This window comes from Hippopotamus amphibius, chromosome 3 (genome assembly GCF_030028045.1).
Source record: "Hippopotamus amphibius kiboko isolate mHipAmp2 chromosome 3, mHipAmp2.hap2, whole genome shotgun sequence".
Taxonomy (NCBI): Eukaryota; Metazoa; Chordata; class Mammalia; order Artiodactyla; family Hippopotamidae; genus Hippopotamus; species Hippopotamus amphibius.
In genome coordinates this window covers 198,104,244-198,122,471 of record NC_080188.1, presented here as the reverse complement: position 1 = coordinate 198,122,471, position 18,228 = coordinate 198,104,244, and the positions used below count along the sequence as shown (strand labels likewise).

General features: G+C 66.8%; 2 protein-coding genes across 2 annotated transcripts in view; both read left to right on the top strand.

The window, feature by feature from the left end:
- The first annotated feature begins 558 nt into the window (after window positions 1–558).
- Window positions 559–1,549, top strand: ASCL5 (achaete-scute family bHLH transcription factor 5). The gene is made up of 3 exons (XM_057727248.1): window positions 559–1,051; window positions 1,144–1,332; window positions 1,428–1,549. Exons 1-3 carry the CDS (start codon window positions 559–561, stop codon window positions 1,547–1,549), a joined length of 804 nt encoding a protein of 267 aa, XP_057583231.1.
- Window positions 1,550–2,473: 924 nt separating this feature from the next.
- Window positions 2,474–18,228, top strand: part of CACNA1S (calcium voltage-gated channel subunit alpha1 S) — a 54,833-nt gene continuing 39,078 nt past the window's right edge. The window contains 4 exon segments of the mRNA XM_057727636.1: window positions 2,474–2,625; window positions 4,093–4,198; window positions 16,263–16,402; window positions 18,057–18,199. Coding sequence (XP_057583619.1) covers window positions 2,474–2,625; window positions 4,093–4,198; window positions 16,263–16,402; window positions 18,057–18,199 — 541 coding nt within the window.

Genomic DNA, 18,228 nt, shown 5'->3' with positions numbered 1-18,228 from the left:
TAATTGTCTCCATACTGGAAACCGTGGCTCAGAGAGGTCAGCCAAGCATTAAGGGGGAGCCGGGATGGGAGCCCTGCTCCTCGGATCTGTCCTCAGCAGCCCCCCGCCTCCCCTCGGGAAGCTACCGTTCGCACTGGGGGGTGGCGGTGACACAAAGGAGCCCGGGACACAAGGCCTTTCTTAACCGGGGTGTCCACTCTCCTCTTCAGAGGCGGTTCCCGGGACCCTCTGCTGAGCGGCGCACCCCTGGCAGCAGCCCAGGGACCCCGAGGGCCGCGAGGACCGGGACCCCGGCGCTGGACGGCTGGAGCCGCAGGGCTGCGCCCCGCACGCCGGCCGCTCTGAGAGGTGCCCGCGGAGCCCCCGCCGGGGCCGCACCGTCCGCCGCGATGGCTCGCCGCAGGGGGGCCTCGGAGCCTCCCCCTAGAGCGAGCAGCAGCCCTGGCCAGTCCGGGCGCCCGGGGCCGCGGCTGGCGATGTGACTCGCCCCGCGGGCAGGGCGCGCGGACCCGCGCGCGGCGTTTCGGGGCTCGCTCCGGCCCGGCCCCGCGCGGCACCATGAACGACGACTTCCGCCGGGCGCCCCCCGGCTGCCTGCCGCTGGGCATCGGGCCGCCCGCCCGGCCCGCGCCCCCGGCCCGCGCCGAGCCCCTGGGCGCCGTGCCCTTCCTGCTGTACCCGGGCGCCGCCGGGCCGCGCTACTGCGAGGCGTACGCGGCCGCCTTCCCGGGCGCGCCCTTCCCCGGCGCCCTGGGCGCCTGCGACTACCCCTTCGAGCCCGCCTTCATCCAGAAGCGCAACGAGCGCGAGCGCCAGCGCGTCCGCTGCGTCAACGAGGGCTACGCGCGCCTCCGCGGCCACCTGCCCGGCGGCCTGGCCGAGAAGCGGCTCAGCAAGGTGGAGACCCTGCGCGCCGCCATCCGCTACATCAAGCACCTGCAGGAGCTGCTGAGCGCCGCCCCCGACGGCCCCGGGCCCCGCGAGCCCCGGGCGCCCGACTCCTCCGCGCCGCCCTGCTGCTCCGCCTCGCCCTTCTTCCAGGCGGAGGAAGGCAGCCCCTGAGCGCGCGCGGCCGCCCGGGCTCCGTGGCCCCCTCCCTCCGCCACCACCCCCCGGGCCCGTGCCTTCCCGCGGGGGGACCAGGGCCACGGGAGAGGCGGCAGCGGCGGGCGGGCGGCGGCGAGGGCGCGCGCCCCATCCGGGCCGGCAGCCCCGGGCTCGGGCTCCGGCTCGCTCAGAGCCGCGCCGGGGCGGGTGCCAGCCCGGGTCCCGCCGTGGGCCCCGGCCGTGGCGGTCCTGCCGCGTCCTCCGAGGCCGGGCGCAGCCCAGGAGGCGAGCCTGCCGTGGCCCGCGGCTCTCCACGAGATGGCCTCAGACACCGGCGTCCTCTTCGGGAGCTTGCCCGTCCCCCCACTTCCGCCCCCCAGGGGAGCCCGCAGGCGGCTCGCGCTCAGCCCAGGAGGCGGCCGCGTGCGCGCGCGCTGGTGGTTTGGGGGCAGCTCTCTGGCTTCCTCAACGGAAGAGCTACCCCACCCCCACCTCCCAGTGAGGCCCTTTCTTTCTTTCTTTTTTTTCCCCCCAGGTTGGGTGAGGACTGTGGTTCCCCCCTCAGACTGTACTCGGTGGGCGTGGGGACCGCTGGGGTGTGTCGGCGCTGTTTGCACCAGGGAGCTAAATAAAGATGTTGAGTTTTGTGATTCCCAGGTCCTCGCGTGCCCTCCCTTCCCTGGTGCCCCGGTCTCCTGCCCACTCGGAGCACCTGCCTCCAGGGTGTGTGGGGTGCTCCGTCAGCTCCTGCGCTCAGCTAGCGTTTACAGCGCGCACAGTGCACGCCGGAGCATTGCGGGGAGGGGCCAGGGTCCCAGAGACAGACACCCGCCTTGCACAGGGAGGGGGAAAGGGGTGCACACCCGCGCGTGCGGGTGGGGTGAGGGTGGAGGACCTCGGCCCGACGGCTGCTGGTGGGGGATGGGGTGGGCTCTGGACGCCAGCCCCCCGGGCCACCGTGCACCCTTTCTGGACAGTGTCCTGGGAGTCGTGGGCCTGGGGGAGGGGGCGGATCTTGACACCAAGGGGCCAGTCTGAAGCTCGAGGCTCCACAGCACACGTCCTGAACTCTCTGCTGCCCCAGCCTGGAACCTTCCGTCCTGTCTCCCTCTGCCCCAGGCCAGGCCTGTGTGTGAGCCCCACCCCCACCCCCAGCCTCCCTGGGGACATGCCGGGATGTCACTGGCGGGGCTGGGGAGGAATGACAGCTGCCTGGCTGCGGGCTCTCAGGCTGGGCAGCGGGGAGCCTGCGGAGGCTAATTTTACTCGCCGGGAGCAGGGAGCGCGGTCCCGCCCCGCCCAGGCTGGCTCAGCAGGGCAGGCAAGCCTAGGGGCTCGGCGCCCAGTCCCCGAGGCGGGGGCACTGGGGACGCGGGAGGAGAGGGCAGCGGGTGGGGGAGCAGCAGAGGCTGAGGCCCCGGGAGCCATGGAGCCGTCCTCAGCCCAGGATGAGGGCCTGAGGAAGAAGCAGCCCAAGAAGCCTGTCCCCGAGGTCCTGCCCCGGCCGCCGCGGGCCTTGTTCTGCTTGAGCCTGCAGAACCCCCTGAGGAAGGCCTGCATCAGCATCGTGGAATGGAGGTATCCTTCAGGGCCGAGGGGCTACTCCGGAGGGTGTGTCGCAGGAGGGGCGGAGGGGGGCTCACGGATCTCAGGCTTTGGGGGCCAGAGACCGGGGGCCTGGGGATGGAGTCGGGAGCCTTTGGGAAGGGAGGAGCAGGGGGAGCCGGCGGGGCTTTCAGGGCCCGGGGCCGAGGCCCAGCTCCCGGAGGCCGCCTGGGTGCCTGTGCCGTGTCTCTGGAAGGTGCTGGAAGGTGTGCCCAAATCCCCAGGCCCCAGTGTCGAGGGCTCTGCTCAGCCTCTCTGTGGAAGGGGGGAGGCGGCAACAGCGGGCCTGCTGGGGACCAGAGATGGGCCTGCACCAAGCTCTGCTGTGAACCGCAGGCCTGGGCGGGAAGGACCACCTGGGCACGGGGACCTGGAGCCCCTTCTGTGTTGGCAGTAGCTCTGGGAGGAAGAATGATGAAAGTTTCTGCTTATTTGGGGAAGGGAGGAAGGATACAGAGAGGAGGGGAGGCCGTGGTCAAGCGGGTACTGAGCGAGCCGGTGGGGAATATTTGAAATATTTCTGAAGAGTTTGGAAGACCGGGCTCCCACAGCTGTTCCTTAGAAGAAAGGGGAATGAGGGAGCTGGAGGCACGGGGCAAACCCGGCTGAGCGGGGAAGGCTGTGTGGAGTCAGCCCTGTCCGCCCCTGCAGCCTCCTGCCTGGCTGTCTTGGGGGGGAGGTGAGAGGCAGGCTTCCCCACCTGTCTCTCTTGCCTGCATCCTGTCCCCTCTCCAGGCCTCTGCCCCAAGCCCGCCTCTCTTCAAACCCCAGGGGAAGGTGGCTGGGAAGGGCACGGGGTCTCCCCGGAGCCATCTACACAGGGGGCCCCCAGCCACGCACACACAGCTCCCCCCTCCCTCCCCTTCTCGGCCCTCGCCCCCTCCACACCCACCCTCTAATGGTCGGCCTCCCTGGGGGCCACCTGGCTCACCAGCAAATCCGGGGAGCCTGGGGGCGCCCTCTGGAACACGGCAGGCAGGGCCTGTGTGGGTGGGTGCACGGCCCTGGGGGCGCAGATGCCATCAGTCACCTGCCCCTCCTGAGGCCGCAGAGTCCAGGTCTCAGCCCTCACGCCCGCCTCCTGGGGGTGCTTAGCCCCAGGCTCCCCTGCCGTCTCTCCAAGGGCCCTGCAGGTCGTCTGGCTGTGGCTCCTCGGAGCAGGAAGGGAGGGGGTGGGTTGGGGCGGGGGGTGCATGTGCTGGGGGCCCCCAGCCGGGAGCCAGAGCCTCATGGTTCCAAAGCGTCTCAGTGGACGCTCCCGTGGGAGGAGAGGGAGGCAGGTGCCCCATGGGAGCCCGGCCCCGTCTATACCCTGCAGGAGGGCAGCATGGGCCCATCAGCCTGGACTCGTAGTCGGTCCAGACAGACCCTCAGGCTGCTCTTCCCCGTAACTCCACAAACCCCAGCCTCACTCCAGGGCTCTCCTTAACCCCTCACCAGACCCTTCGAGACCATCATCCTACTCACCATCTTTGCCAACTGTGTGGCCCTGGCCGTGTACCTGCCCATGCCCGAGGACGACAGCAACGCCCTGAACCTCGGCCTGGTAAGAGGGTCTCTCTGCCTGCTGCTGCCTGCTGCCCGTGCTGTGGGCTGGCAAATGCTGCCGGAGCTTCAGCCCCCGAGGACACAGACGCCACGTCCCCACCACGTGCGGGGCTGGCCAAGCGGCTCAGAGCTTTGCAGGGTACATCTGGCTGGGTGGGATTGCGTCATCGCAGCAGCCAGCGCCGGGCGTGTGCCCGCTGGGCCGGGCGCCACGCCGGGCTCCTTACGAGGGTAAGCCTTGTCGTCCTCACCACAGCCCTGAGCTCGTCCCATGTGACAGATGTGGAAACAGAGGCTTAGGAAGGTCAGCGGTGGGGGCTGGATGCGGGTCCCTCCCCTGGGGGTAACCGGAGGAACCGCGCTTCTATGGGGCTCGCCTTTCTGGGAGAGCTTCCGGAGAGACAGCACGTGTGTTAGACCGTGCCCTCCTCGCCCCGTCACCAGTAACACGTCCACAGGCCAGAAAACGCCACCGCTGGAAGCGGTTTTCCAGAAGCAGCTTGTCCTGACTCCCCCCCCACCTTCTCTGTTTATGGACGAGAAAACTGAGGCTTAGAAAGGGTGAAAGAAGGACTCACCCGAGAGCCAGAGCCCAACAAAGTGCTTGACGTTTCGGGCGTGCGTGTCAGACGCCAGGTCCTGTGCTAAATGTTTCCTACTCCCCATAAGCGCCCCGCGAAGTCAGTAACGTTACTGGGCCCGTCACAGGACGAGGACACCGAGGCTCAGGGGGTCTGGGTGCCCTGCCCAGGGTCACCCGATGCACGTCTTCTCCCGGGGTCTCAGACGCGGGGCTCGACTCTCAGGCCCAGCCTGGACCGCTGTGCCACCACGGTGGTGACAGCGCAAGGCCCCGGGAAGCCCCTGGAGACAGTGGTTTCGGGCGTTTACCACCCAGGCTCCTGAGGGGACGGGCCGGTGGACCCCCCTTCAGCAGGCTTTTCCAGCACTTACCCCGCAGGGTGGGCGGCGTCCAGGGCCTGAGACGACCGCGTTTGTTTCTGCCTCTGCTTTGCGCTGGTTTCCATGGGAATCTGTGTTGAGTTGGGGAGAAGCTGGGATTCGAAGTGCGTGCTTGGCTCTAAGTGGAGAGACTCAGAGAGCGGGATCCGACGTGGGCGGGCCCTGAGGCCAGGCGGGCGGGGACGGCGCCCCTCCGAGCCTGGGCGCCATGAGGCCGGTCCCTTCTCTACGCGCTGGGATCCAGGAGGACCCTGCATCTGCCCCAGCCTTCGGGAGCTCAGATCTGGGGGCCTCGGTTGCCTTTCAACTCCTAAGGAAGTTGACTGTTTGGGAAAGAAACTCCGCCCTCCTGGAGGGTGTTGAATCAGACCTCATGGTACGTCCCCTTCCATCGTGAAACAAAGCGGCCGCCCTAAAACGTTCAGACGGTGCTGTGTGCTTGCCTTTAGCTGTGGGCTGGGTGAGGGAACCCTGGGGACATTCTGTGGCTCGTAGAGACGGGGTGGTGGGCTCCCTGGCAGAACTGGACCAGAAACCTTCCCAAAACAACGACCGTCGGGTCGAAGGTCAGAGCTGGGTGGGCCGTTGCTCTTCAGTGAGGGGCTCTTGTTGTGGAGCCCAGAGAGGGCAGGTGACACTCCAGGTCGCACAGCCAGCCCCGGCTGAGGCCGCCCCGCTCCTACCCAAGGTTGTGTGGCCACCGCCCTAAAAGGCAGCAAGGGGGGGGGGGCGGTTAGAGCGGGAGGGAGGGAGATGGGGGCTTCCTCTCTTCCCCGCCCTGTTGGCCGCGTTACAGGAACCTGAGGAAGGTCAGGGACCCCCGAGTCACCCAGCAGAATCACGGTTGGGAGAAGGGAGACCCCCTCTGCGCTGACGCTCTCGTTTATCTAACACGTATTTGCTGGGCGCCTGTTACAGCTCTGGCACGTACGGTGGGACGTACTCGTGGACCAAACAGGCACAGTTCCCATCCTCACAGGGATTAGTTCACCCAGTCAATCAAACAAGCGGTTGACGTGAGATGGAGACCTGGAAGGTCTGGAGCACTAGGCCGACGTCCCGGAGGAGAGCCTGAGGCGGGCAGGGCGTCGGGGTGGCCCCAGAGGACAGCACGTCTGACCCGAGCCTGGCGGGCAGGGCTGGCTTCACGGGGTGTGGCCGTGCTCAGGAGGCCCCCGCGCTCGGGGGGCGATGCGCTGTGGCCGTGATATTGAAATCTCATCATTTCATCTCTGAGTCCATGTTTTGTAAGGGAAGCCCAATGGGGACAAGGGCACGTGGACCAGGAGCTCAAGGCCACGGCTCAGTCGTGGTCCTGCCGTACGCCCCCTCCCCCCCCCCCCGGCCTCGGAGGACAGACTCCCAGCTCAGTCCCCCGCCCCCTGGGGCCCTGGGCCACCTGGCAGGGCCTGGGCAGGTCCTGGGAGGGTCAGGGTTGGCACACGTGCCCTTCGGTGTGTCGGGACCGCCGTGGCAGTGGCGTCCCCAGCCTGGGCTGACAGTACCTCGGCCCGCCCGGAGGGGCCCCGCCAGGCCCAGCTTCCGGCCCGCCCCCTCCCCGTGCTCAGCGTCTCCTCGGGGAAGCCCTGTCCACCGCGGGCGGAGGCCGCGGGCCCATGCGACGGCCGGGCCACAGCTGGGGGAGGCACGGGCGCCAGCTCACGGGGAGGTGCCTGGGAGGGGCTGCACCCCCAACACAGCCGTAAACAGGCCGCGAACCCCACCGTGATAGGCTGACAAAGGGGGCGTGCAGGGCAGGCATTTGAGCACCTTTAAGGGCACTGATTTTGAACAAGGGCCCCGCACCTGATTCTCGCACCGGGCCGGCCACTCCCGAAGCAGGTCCCCGTGAGGGCCGGGGCGTGGAGGAGAGGCTGTCGTGGTCCTGCGTGGGGAGGGCTCTGGGTGAGGGGGCCGCGTGGGCGAAGGGCTGGGGGCCCGAGATAGAGAGATGGGCTGGGATTTGGAGCGTCTCTCAGGCCACCACGTAGAGCAAGGGTTGGGGCGGGGGCGGGGGCGGGAAGCTGGGCGCCGAGGCCCAGGTGACGGTGAAGACCGGAAAGTGGGAGATTTAGAAGGTGGGATCCGGGGACTTGGTGCCCGAGGGGCCTGGGGACAGAGCGTGGGGGAGGGGAGGAAGGAGGCCAGGGTGACACTCGGGTTTCAGAGGGCAGAGGGGGTGGCGGAGCGAGTGGTGGTATCACTTTCCCGGATGGGCGGCCCTGGGGGCGGAGCAGGCTGGGCTGGGGGAGGGGTCGGCGAGGTCAGCCCCAGGCAGCGCCCTTGGGTTTGCAGGCCTGAGCGCTGGGTGACAGAAGCTCCCTGACTTTGGGGGACTGCAGGCTAGCTGGGGTGAAGGGGGGACGGTCAGGGGGCGAGAAGGTCTTCCCATGGAGCCTGGCGTGCAGACTCAGGACAGCTGGCGCCCCTGCTCGTGGCAGGGGAGCCCCGACCCCTGTGCTGGGAAGGAGCTCCCCTGGGTGGTCAGGGGGCCCTCGGGGAGCCTCCTGCCCCTCCTCCCCTCCCCCCCCCAGCTCTCACCGAGGCTGAGGGACTAAGCGGGGGTGCTCCCTGGCTCTGCCGGCTCTGTGTCAGGGAGAAGCCCGAGGTCAGAAGGGGAAGCTGAGGCCCGGAGAGGGCCGGGAGTCCTGGGGAGACGCAGTGGTCGGAGGCCGGCGGGGGGGGGGAGCGGGTGCCAGTGTCCTGGCCGCTGTGACGTTCCGGCGGAGGGGACGCGGACCCTGCATCGGCCAGGCTGGAAAAGCAAATGGTGGTTCAGAGAACGGGCTCTGGAGCTGGAGCTGTGTGATCGTGGGCGAGTTCCTTAACTTCTCTGTGCCCTCAGTTCCCTCACTTGTAAAACAGGGATAACACGGTAAACCTCAGATAAGGTTCTGGATTATAAACTGTGCTGCATGTCTATCGACACAAGGAAGCTTTATCGTGTCAGGGTGACAGCGCCACAACGCCCCGGGTCACAGAGACCCGGGTTGTGCTAGGGTCAAAGGGTATAACCTCCAGCAGTTGTGACCAAAGGATTATTTCAGGAAAAAGATTCCCCTTCACCCCACATACCCCCGTCCCTGACCTCTCTAACCCTCCTCCTCCCCCCCCAACATCCAGCTCTCCCACCCGCCCCGGCCCCCTCCTGCAGCCGTCACCACCACCCGCCGGGCACCCTGCCCCCGCCCGTGCCGGGCGCCGCTCTGGTGCTCACGGCGCGTGATCCCCCTGCGTGCCCGCCAGGGCCCCGCGGGGCCGCACTGCTGTTTTCCCACTTTGGCAGATGAGTACGCTGAGGCACAGCGCACGCCCAGCGGGCTCTGCGGGCAGACCTGCAGCCCCGGTGGGGCACGGGCAGTGGCTCCCAGACATCACAGCAGGAGAGCGGTCTCCGCGCCCCTGGGGAGTGGCCTGGGGGTCCCAGGACAGCAGGTCCCGGCGCCTCTCTGGGACCCTGCTTTCTCCCGACTGCGGAGTTGCTGCCCCTACGGGCCAGGACAGGGACTCCGATCCGGCCTCACCTCCACTCGCCCCAGAGGGCAGGCTGCTTCAGGCCTGCAGGGCCAGTGCCTGACACAGGGTCCCAGGGTTCTCCCAGCCGAGTGGCGGCTGGGGCACTGGTCACAAAGGGACCCTGTGTGTCAGGACACCGGGAGGATGGAAGAGACCCTGAGCTGCCCTGGGACCGGCAGAAGGGCAGCGAGATGGAAGCTGAGACCAGAACCCGGGGCGCTGGTCCCCAGCCCAGACCAGGACCCTGCAAGGCCAGCTCTGCCCCTCAGAGGCCCACCTGCTCCCTGAGGCCTGAAGGAGCCCTGCTCCTGGGGGGACCCCAGACTGAATTAATTAAAGGAAAGCTTTGGGAGCTTCTCCATTGCAGCCTGGGCCAGCCTGAGGGGACCCAGGTGGAAAACAACAGCATCCATGACCAGACTTAGCAGTCCTCAGGACAGGCTATAAAACGGTCTATCACTTCGCCCAGAAACAAAAAGTAAAAACGTGACTCTGACGAAAATACAGAAGGAACGCATGTCAGAGGTTAAGTCAACGTGTCAGAGAACGAGGAGGGCAGAGCTGGTTCAAAGAGCATTCTAGAAGCAGCAGTCTATGCTACTGGAGAAAAAGCGATTGCCTAGGATGGCCGGGCGAGACACCGAGCTGGCCGGTGTCCTTCAGGGCAATGAAAGCGTGTCCGCGGAGTGACGGTTTCTATCGGGCAGAAATCATTTGTGTTTCTCCTGGGCAGAGTCCCGAGACTCCAGCAGAGCTACAGCCCCCAGGTCTGTGGTTTGCAGGGCAGAGCAGGGGAGCCTCGGGCCACGTCTGGAGGTTGGCGGGGAGCCTGCGTCCTGCGCTGAGGCCTGCGCTGCGGCTACACCTTCCGCAACGCACAGGACAGCCCCGCTCCCGCCCACAGAGAACGGCACTGCTGAGGCTGAGAAACCCGCCCCAGACAAGGAAAGACTCCTCGGCCAGGCCTCTTAGCCAAGGTTCCAAAAACGACACGGGGCCTGATTTCCGAGTTCCAGACGATTTTTGGTAACACGGTCAAGCCGGCCTTGGTGCTGCAGGCACAGGGGAGCCGGCGGGACTGGCTGGGCCCGTCGCCCCTCCAGGGCCTCCCTCCCTCCCTCCCAAGCCCGCCTGCCTTCAGAGCTCGGCCCCCTGCACATTCCTGGGGCTCCGGTTGCCGGGCCTAAGCCTCTGGCATCCAGGGCGGCTTTTTATAGGGTCCGGAATGCGCCTGCTGCGGCCACAGCCCACTCCGCCTCCCCTCGGAAGGACCCCGGCTCTGGCCTTGCCCGTCAGAGACCCTGGACCCGCAGGGCACAGGCGTCCAAGCCGGGGCCACCGGGCTAGGGTCTGGCAGAATGACGGGAAAGCCTGGCTTTTATGCCCCACAGCCTGCCCTTTCCCCCTGGGTACTCAGCATCCCCCCACCCCCACCTCTCAGCCCAGGCACCGGGTGGGCACTGAGGTGGTGGACGGACAAAGCCTTCAGGGACGCCCTGCGCACTCGGCCCTCGCCGGCCCGTCTCGGGGGAGCCCTGGCAAAGCGCAGGCCTTCCATCAGCCTTGGCACCTCCGAGCCGGGCTCTGGCGGCAGCGTCCTCCAGGCTCTGAGTCCCCCTCACCCACGTCCGGGCGAGTGTGGGGCTGCCCTCCTCATGGTCATGGTGACACGTGTCCAGCCGTGCACACGAGGATGGCGGAGTAGGTGGCCGTTCCGTCCCCTCTCTGCCCTCCCAGTGCTCCCAGCCCACAGCCGAGCCCCGCGGAGCCCAGGCCTGGGGGGCAGGAGGCAGGATCCGGTGAGCCCCTCCAAGGGCCCCCGGGTGTCCCCCACAGCATGGCGTGGTGACTGAGACCACGGAGCCTGGATTCACCATACGGCCCTGCCACTGAGGAGCTGTGTGATCCTGGAGAAATCACCTAACCTCTCTGTGCTTCCGTTTCCTCATCTGTACAATGGGGGTGGGAGCGCCCCCTCACAGAGTCCCTGCGTGTGTGTGTGTGTGTGTGTGTGTGTGTGGCTAGAACAGGGCCTGGCACACAAGCTTAAAGAACCAGAGATGCTGTCACCACGATTACCCTAGACAGTACCATCTCCAACCCTCTCCCAGGTGGGCTCCCTGCCTTCCCTCCTGCCCCGTCACCACCCTCCCCCAGGAGAAGAGGCTCCTCCTCTGTGACTCTCAGCTCCGCTGGCCCCCGTGTCTGGACAGCCCCGTGTGCCTGACCTGCCTGGACCCGCCGGAGCTGGTTCTCCTGGGGAGGGGCGGGGGGAGGCAGGATGGCAGAGACCCGCTCAGACCCCATCCATCTGGATGAGAGTTCATGGGGTAAATATAGCCACTTCCCTCACTCCAGTGGTCACTTTCCAAACATGGAGGCTGAGGTGGTCATGGAGACAGACGCCAGGGCCCTGGACGCTGGGCAGCGTGGCCGCAGGACGCCAGGCCTGCTTGCCTGCGATGAGTCAGGGCAGGTGGGCCGGGGCCCTGCTCCCCCCAGGCCCCACCTCCGTCATCCCCAAGCCCCACCTCCGTCATCAACACACAGGAAGCAGCAGAGTAGGGGTGAAGCTCGACCCACCACTGAGGTGCCCAAGAAGTGCCACCTTTGCTCCTAGGAAACAACCTTTTTGGGTCCTAAGCCCACCTCCCTCTGGGATGGAGAGAACGTCCGTCGCGGTTGGTCTCTGCCCTGGTCCTCCTGCTGCCCTGTCAGGCTCGGGCAGCACGGAGCAGTGGGGCATGAGGGCCTCGTCCACCCTGGTCAAGGCCATATCGTTCTGGTCACATGGTTCCCCGGCCGCCGTCCACTCCACGGGAAGTTCAGGACACGGGAGTCCCTGGCAAGGCTGGACCCTGCTTTCTCGGGGGTCCCCAGGGCCCCTCCCAGACCCTGCCACATCTTCAGGGTGCTGTGAAGAAGGAGGCCCAAGGTCCATCTACCCTTGAACCTCCGAACCTTGGGGTGAGGCTCTGTTTCGCTGTTTTGCTGGTGAGACGCACCGCCCCCACCCCGCCACACACACACGCGCACACACACACACACACACACACACACAGATCCACCACACACACACACACACACACACACACACACACACACACACACGACCTGCCTCCAACCTCTCCGGAGGCAGAGGGCCCGGCCGTTGCTTAAGGGAGCGAGCCGGGGGATGAGCCCAGAGGGAGACGGTCGCGGCTGCTGTAAAAGCCTGTCCCAGCCGCAGAGCCTGCCAGCCTGCTCGGAGCGCCCGCCGTGAGGACCCCCACGGGCCCCCCGCAGACTCCGGCTCCCCTCCCGCAGCCAAATCCAGGCTGGCTCACTGCAGCAGGCGTGCCTTAAAGAGTTAACAAATAGGTGTGGAAAGCCGCCCGCCCCCCCCACCCCCACTAAGATCTGTGTCCTTGACCCTAAGGAGGGAGCCTCAGCCTCCCCGGAGCTGTGACTGCAGCCCTGCTCCCGACCAGCCTGTCAGGGTCTCTCTGTGGACCCTGCAGGTCCCAGACCCCTCCCTCCAAGGGAGGGCTGGAGGCCAGGCCCGCCTTCCCGCAGGCCCCAGGGCCCGGCGCCAGGGTGCGGCCCCTCTGCGCTCAGACAGGGAGACTGAGCCCTGGAGGGAGCCCGGCCCACTCCCACCCCCTCCCCACCGCGCCCGGGGCCTGCCAGGGCTGGGGGGGCAGTCGGCCCAGGGTGGCTGGCCCTCAGAGAGGGAGGACTTGCCCTGAAAACAGAGGCAGGGGGAGGTGAGGGCTGCCGCCTGAGCCCTGCTGCTTTCAGCCCCGGACGTTGGGAGGGTCTGTCTCCAACACCCCCGGGAGCAGGTGCAAGGCCTGCGGCTCAGCGTCACACCCCAGGCCCACCTGCGGCCACGCGTGGCCCCGAGCCCCAGGGAGAGGCCTGCCTGGGGAGGGTCGTTTGGTATTTCGGGCCCTTCCTCAGACAGACGGGCTTGGGGTCCTCCCCGAGGTCAGGGGGCCCGGGGGCCGGGAAGACTGTCTCCCCTGCTCTGGCGTCAGAGCCTGGGGTCCAGCATCCCTTCTCAGGAACGGAGAGTGCGGTGCCGCGTCTGCCTCGAGGGGTGCGGTGCAGAGAGTACACGTTCCCCCGCGAATGCATGCAGCAAACCTTTCTTGCGCACCTGCTGTGCGCCGGGCAGAGCGCTGCAGACAATCTGTGAGGGGAGACCAGTTGGTTGCTGTGACAGCCCATCCAGCCGTGGACTGCCCAGCGGTCCTCCTGCGGGGCCACGCCGAGGCCTGTGCATGGGGGACGCGCCGTGCGGCTCTCACAAGCCCACGCTGGCCCGTGGTCCACCCACGTGCTTGGAGGTCGTGGCGCGTCGCTGCTTCCTGGAGTCTATACGTCACTTATCGCAGGGTGATGGCAGTGACCCGCGCCAGGGACACTGACACGTCACAGACACCCACGTGGCCCGCGTGGTTCTGGACTTTACATTCAGGTCGGGGGGACAGTCGCAGGAAAGAGAGAAACAGAACGTGGCAAGCAGTGACAGCTGCTGCCAAAGAACCTGCGCAGGGGACGGGGGCAGCCGGGGGAGGGGAGTGTCCGGAGGGCCTCGGTGGCACCGCTGCAGGCGTCCTAGCGAAAGACCGCGGCCATGGGCTGTCGGGGAAGGACATCCCGGGCAGGGGGGGATCCGAATTACCCGGCGAGGGGGGGTCCCACCACAAACCCCCCTCACCCACCACCGACACAGACTCAGGGAGGCGGCCCGAGGGTGACGTGGCCCCCGCCCACATGCCACCGCGGATGGGGGATGTCCCCTCTTCTGCCCCGCGGCAGAGAGGCCACCGGGGCCCCCACACTTGGGGCCCCCGCACGTGGTCTCGGGGGGGGGGCTGCCGTCTGGGGGAGGGCGGTGGGGGCGGCAGATGGTGCACCCAGGAGGAACGCGCCCTGTGGGCTCAGCGGCTCTTGGCAGGTGAGAGGGCTGCTGGGTGACGGGCCTGGGGACACAGGCAGAGGGGCGCCGGGGCCAGGGCAGCGGGGGAGCCCGGGGTCTGAATGTCACACGGGGGGCAGGTGTCAGGGGGCCGTGCAGGCCAGAGAGGCACGGGGGCGCGTCCGGGGGGCAGGCGGGCCGGTGCGGAGTCCTGGTAGATCTCGCAGACGTCAGGGCGTGGAAAGGCCTGGATTTGGTGGGGGCGCCCAGGACGGAGCAATAGGAGGGGTCCAGAAAGACCCCGGGCGTCCCGCTGGCTGAGGCGGAGCCCTGCGGAGGAGCGGGCTGGGCTCGGGGTGGGACAGACGGAGCCCCCATGCGAGCCGCCCTCGGACGTGACCGCGGGCCACAGCGCCGTGGGAACCAGCACGCGGGCTGAGGAAAGGCCGTGACCTCCTGAGTGTCGGGAGGGGCAGGGGAGGCGGACACGCCCCACACGATGGCCTCCTGTCCTCGGGGTGACTCTCCCAGGGAGCCATCGTCATCTCGGTTTTACAGGCGGGGACACAGAGCCTTAGGAGCTCACCCAGAGACACAGAGCTGCCGAGGGAACCTCGGTGCCAGAAAGCCCACGGCTCTCCCTGCCCGCAGGCGGGGGCCGGAGGGCGCGGGCCGAGGCTGGGGGCGGGGCGGGGCGGGAAGGCTGATGACTTGCACCTTGGACAGAGAGCCAGTGCCACCCACGGCTTCCAGGGAAACAGCCCCGGCCGGAGGGGTTTGGGGGGTCCCCGATGTGACCTCGGCGGCGCTGTTCCTGTGACGCGGGAAGGGACACGTCCCCTGGGTTCTGGGGGCGGGGCCCGCGTGCACACAGGGCTCCCACGCGGGGTGCTGTGATTCCAGGCGCTCCGGGGCCGCGCTGGGGGAGCCCGCAGGCCGCAGAACCTGAGTGACCCACGGTCCTCGACACGCTCCCTGGGGGCCAGGAGGCAGCGGGACAGGCAGGGGCAGGTGCGGGCAGCCCTCCCTCCCGGGTCCATGGCCGGCCGCCCGGCCTGTGAGCACGGCAACTATTTTGGGGCCTGTTTTCCCTCCTCTCCAGCCCACTCTGCCTCGCCCCCGGGGCGGCAGCCACGTGAGCCCTGACACGCTGACTCCACTCGGCTCCTCCTGCCTCTCCCCGAAGGCCGTGTGGGGTCGCGGTGCGTCTGCCTCCCGGGCAGCCTGCCCTGCGGGCGAGGGGACCCCGCCCACTCAGCCTGGTCGCCCTGCCCCCGCCCCCTCGCAGCGCAGCGCCTCTGCGCGGGGCGCAGGCGCTTTAGTAGACGGGGCGGCTTTGCGTTCTCACCCTACGTTGCCGTTTTCTGGAGAAAGGAGAAAGCTCTGGGATTGCAAGTTGGTGAAAGGAATTAGGGGTGAGGTTAAGGGAAGCAGGCTTAGCCCATGTATGCCTCGGTGTCCCCCTCTGTATAGAAAGGGAAGCCTTGCCTTCAGGAGCATTCTCTGAATACCAAGTTGGGAGGTTTCTGCAACCAGGTCCGTTGTAATGCGCCGGTGGAGACCTCTTCCCTTGCCTCCCACCCCTACCCACCTGGAAGTGAACGCAAATTCTCTCCCAGGTCACCAGTGGGGTGGCCCTCACACAGTGTGGGCTGCACAGTGTGCTGGCCTTGGGGGGCGGGTGACGGATGGGGACACGGGCTTGGGTTGCAGGGCTCAGACCTCCTCGTGGGTCGGCCCCGGACGGCCCAGTTCTCTCTGTGTGCTCCTGGGGCTGGGCCGGGCTGCCGCCCAGTCAGGGGGCTGGGGGAGGGGAGCGGGGGCAGGGCTGTCAGAGCCAGCCCGGCTCAGATGGCTGCAAAGACAGCAGTCAGCCTGGAGCCTGACAGAGTGACCTGGTCCTGTAGAAACAGCGCCCTCCTGGGCCCAGAGCTCAGGCAAGGGTGACCGGGCAAGGATGGGGCCCCGAGTGGGGCAGCCTGCAGGGGCAGGCCCGGAGGGGTCGGCAAGGCCTTGGGCAGGGGGGCGGTCGGCGTTGGGGGGGATGGGTGGGGCTGGCCTCCGACGTGCGGGGCCTCCTCCACGCAGAGGGACCCCCGCCCCCCACCCTGCGTGATGGTGCATGTGCCTTTAGGCGGCTGCCTGCTACACCCATGGGTGTGGGCGGGTGGGGTGGGCAGGGGGGTTACAGAAAAATGCACGGAAGGTAAGACCTTGACCAGCAGGGAGGCCCACCTGGAGTCCCAAGGAATGCCCCCCAGCCCCTCCCGTGTCCTCAGGATGAAGGAGGAGAGACGCCCAAACAGGAGCCGCTGGGGGGGCCTTCACCTTGGGGGCTGCCCTGACCATTCACTTATTCGTCCAGTTCTAGGCCCGAGAAGTAGAGTTTAAAAGAAAAAAAGAACAAAAATCCCCACATCTCGTGAAGTTTATGTTGTAATGAGTCAGATAGGAAACGAACCAGATGGACACGTACGTGGCATTTTCAGGGAGGGTGAAGATACAGTGGGAAGAGGAACGCAAAGTGCCAGAGGCGCCTGGTGCGGCCCAGAGCCCTCGGCAGGGAGGGCACGAGGCAGCTGGCGCCGGGCACGCGTGGGCCAGGCCGCGGAAGGGCAGGAGCGGAGGCGGCGGAGCCAGCGGTGCTGTGACCGCCCCGCCCCTCCCCGCCCCGCAGGAGAAGCTGGAGTACTTCTTCCTCATCGTTTTCTCCATCGAGGCCGCCATGAAGATCATCGCCTACGGCTTCCTGTTCCACCAGGACGCCTACTTGCGCAGTGGCTGGAACGTGCTGGACTTCATCATCGTTTTCTTGGGGTGGGTGAGGCCCGGGGCGGGTGGAGCTCAGCGGGCTGTCCGAGGGCCCAGAGGCAGGGGCAGCATTGGGGCGGGGGGTGGGGCGAGGAGGGGGGCGGGGCGCCCGCAGGCCACACCCCTCCCAGCCGGGCACCGCCAGCCTCCTTATCCTCTTCGCACAGAACTAGAAGCGTGTGCGTGGCTCCAGGGCCCCGCAGTTTCTGGAGGCTCATAACCTCTCGCCCTTGGTTGCCATCTCTCTGTTTATTCCACCATGAAGTACCTGTTACTTGGGTCCATGAGAACCGACCTGTGCTAACATGCGTGAGCCTGCCGCAGACGGGGGCTGAAACCACAAAAGTGTGCTTTCTGACTCTTCTGGAGGCTGGGAGTCCAAGATCAAGGTGTTGCCAGGTCTGGACTCCCCCAAGGCCTCCCTCTGCGGCTGCCGACGGCCGCCTTCCGGCTGTGCCCCCACGTGGTCCTTCCTCCATCCACACACACCCCTGGTGTGCACCCAAATTTCCTCTTTTTCTAAGGACACCAGTCAGATTGAATTAGGGCTCCCCGAACAGCCTTATTTTCACAGAATCACATCTTTAAATGTCCCATCTCCAAGTACCATCACATTCTGAGGTCCTGGGTGTTAGGGCTTCAACATACGAATTTGCAGGGGGTGGGAGCATGGCTGAGCCTATCACATAAGGGTTAGCAGCCATGACCTAATTATCACAGCAGCGTTTATCAAGCACTTACTATGCACTTTACAGGTACCATCTCCTTGGAGTCTCCCAACAATCCTCTTATTTTCTCCATTTAAAGACACTAAGGCTCAGAGAAGTCAAGCAACCTGCCCAAGGTTACACAGCCAGCCAGTGGTCGTGCCAGGGTTTAAACCTAGGCGCTCTTGCTCCAGAGGCTGCTATCTAACCATTAGGCTGGTCGTCGATGCAATAAAAATTGTATTGATTGCCTACGAATTGCCCGGTGCTGCTTTAGGCGCAGTGGGGAAAAGAGGAGAATCCTATGAAGCGGCCTCTGCCCTTGATGGACTGCCTGGCTAGAGGCCACGCGTGTGTGCAGAACAAGGCCACACAGTGCACAGCTGTTTCACACGGGGTGCGGCCCGGGGGCCAGTTGTCAACAGAAGGATTCATAAAGGAGGACTTGGGATGGACCTCACAGGATAGGGGCGATTTGAGTAGACTGAGAGCAGGGAGGACAGGAAAGGGCTTTGTCAGAAGTGCAGCAAGGAGAACCTGGGGAGGACCTGCTCCGGGCTTTCTCCTCCGCGTCCCCCCCCCCCCCCCCCCCACACACACCTGCCTGGTGTGGGGCTGCTGCCTCCCTCCGCCCACCACGGGGTGTGCTCAGCCCCCAGGCCTGACCGCAGGCACGCCCGGGACACCTGCCTCTCAACCTCCACCAGCGCCCGCAGCGGGCATGCACAAATGGACCCGACACTCTTCTCACCGAGCCTGCGCGCGGCCTCGGGATCTTTTCCAAATTCCGCAGACAGGCATCACCAAACCAGAGCAGCGGGGGAGCCGCACCCGCCCCTCCCCCCCGGTCTTCCACCGGTCCCCTGAGCACAGAGGGGACTCAGACCCCTGAGTCCTGGGGCAGAGGCTCAGCTGACCTCGGGGCCCTCTTCTCACCCTCTCGTCCGCCGCAGGGTCTTCACCGCGATCCTGGAGCAGGTCAACCTCATCCAGAGCAACACGGCCCCGATGAGCAGCAAGGGCGCCGGGCTGGACGTCAAGGCGCTGAGGGCCTTCCGCGTGCTCAGGCCGCTCCGGCTGGTGTCGGGGGTGCCCAGTGGGTGGCAGACCCCTCCCCTCCGCCCC

Excerpts from the sequence above, each read along its gene's own strand:
- ASCL5 (XM_057727248.1), top strand. The coding sequence starts at position 559 with ATGAACGACGACTTCCGCCGGGCGCCCCCCGGCTGCCTGCCGCTGGGC. Across the intron at positions 1,052-1,143 it reads CTTCTTCCAGGCGGAGGAAG|GGCCACGGGAGAGGCGGCAG; the intron begins GCAGCCCCTGAG and ends CGGGGGGACCAG. Across the intron at positions 1,333-1,427 it reads GGCCGGGCGCAGCCCAGGAG|GGGAGCCCGCAGGCGGCTCG; the intron begins GCGAGCCTGCCG and ends TCCGCCCCCCAG.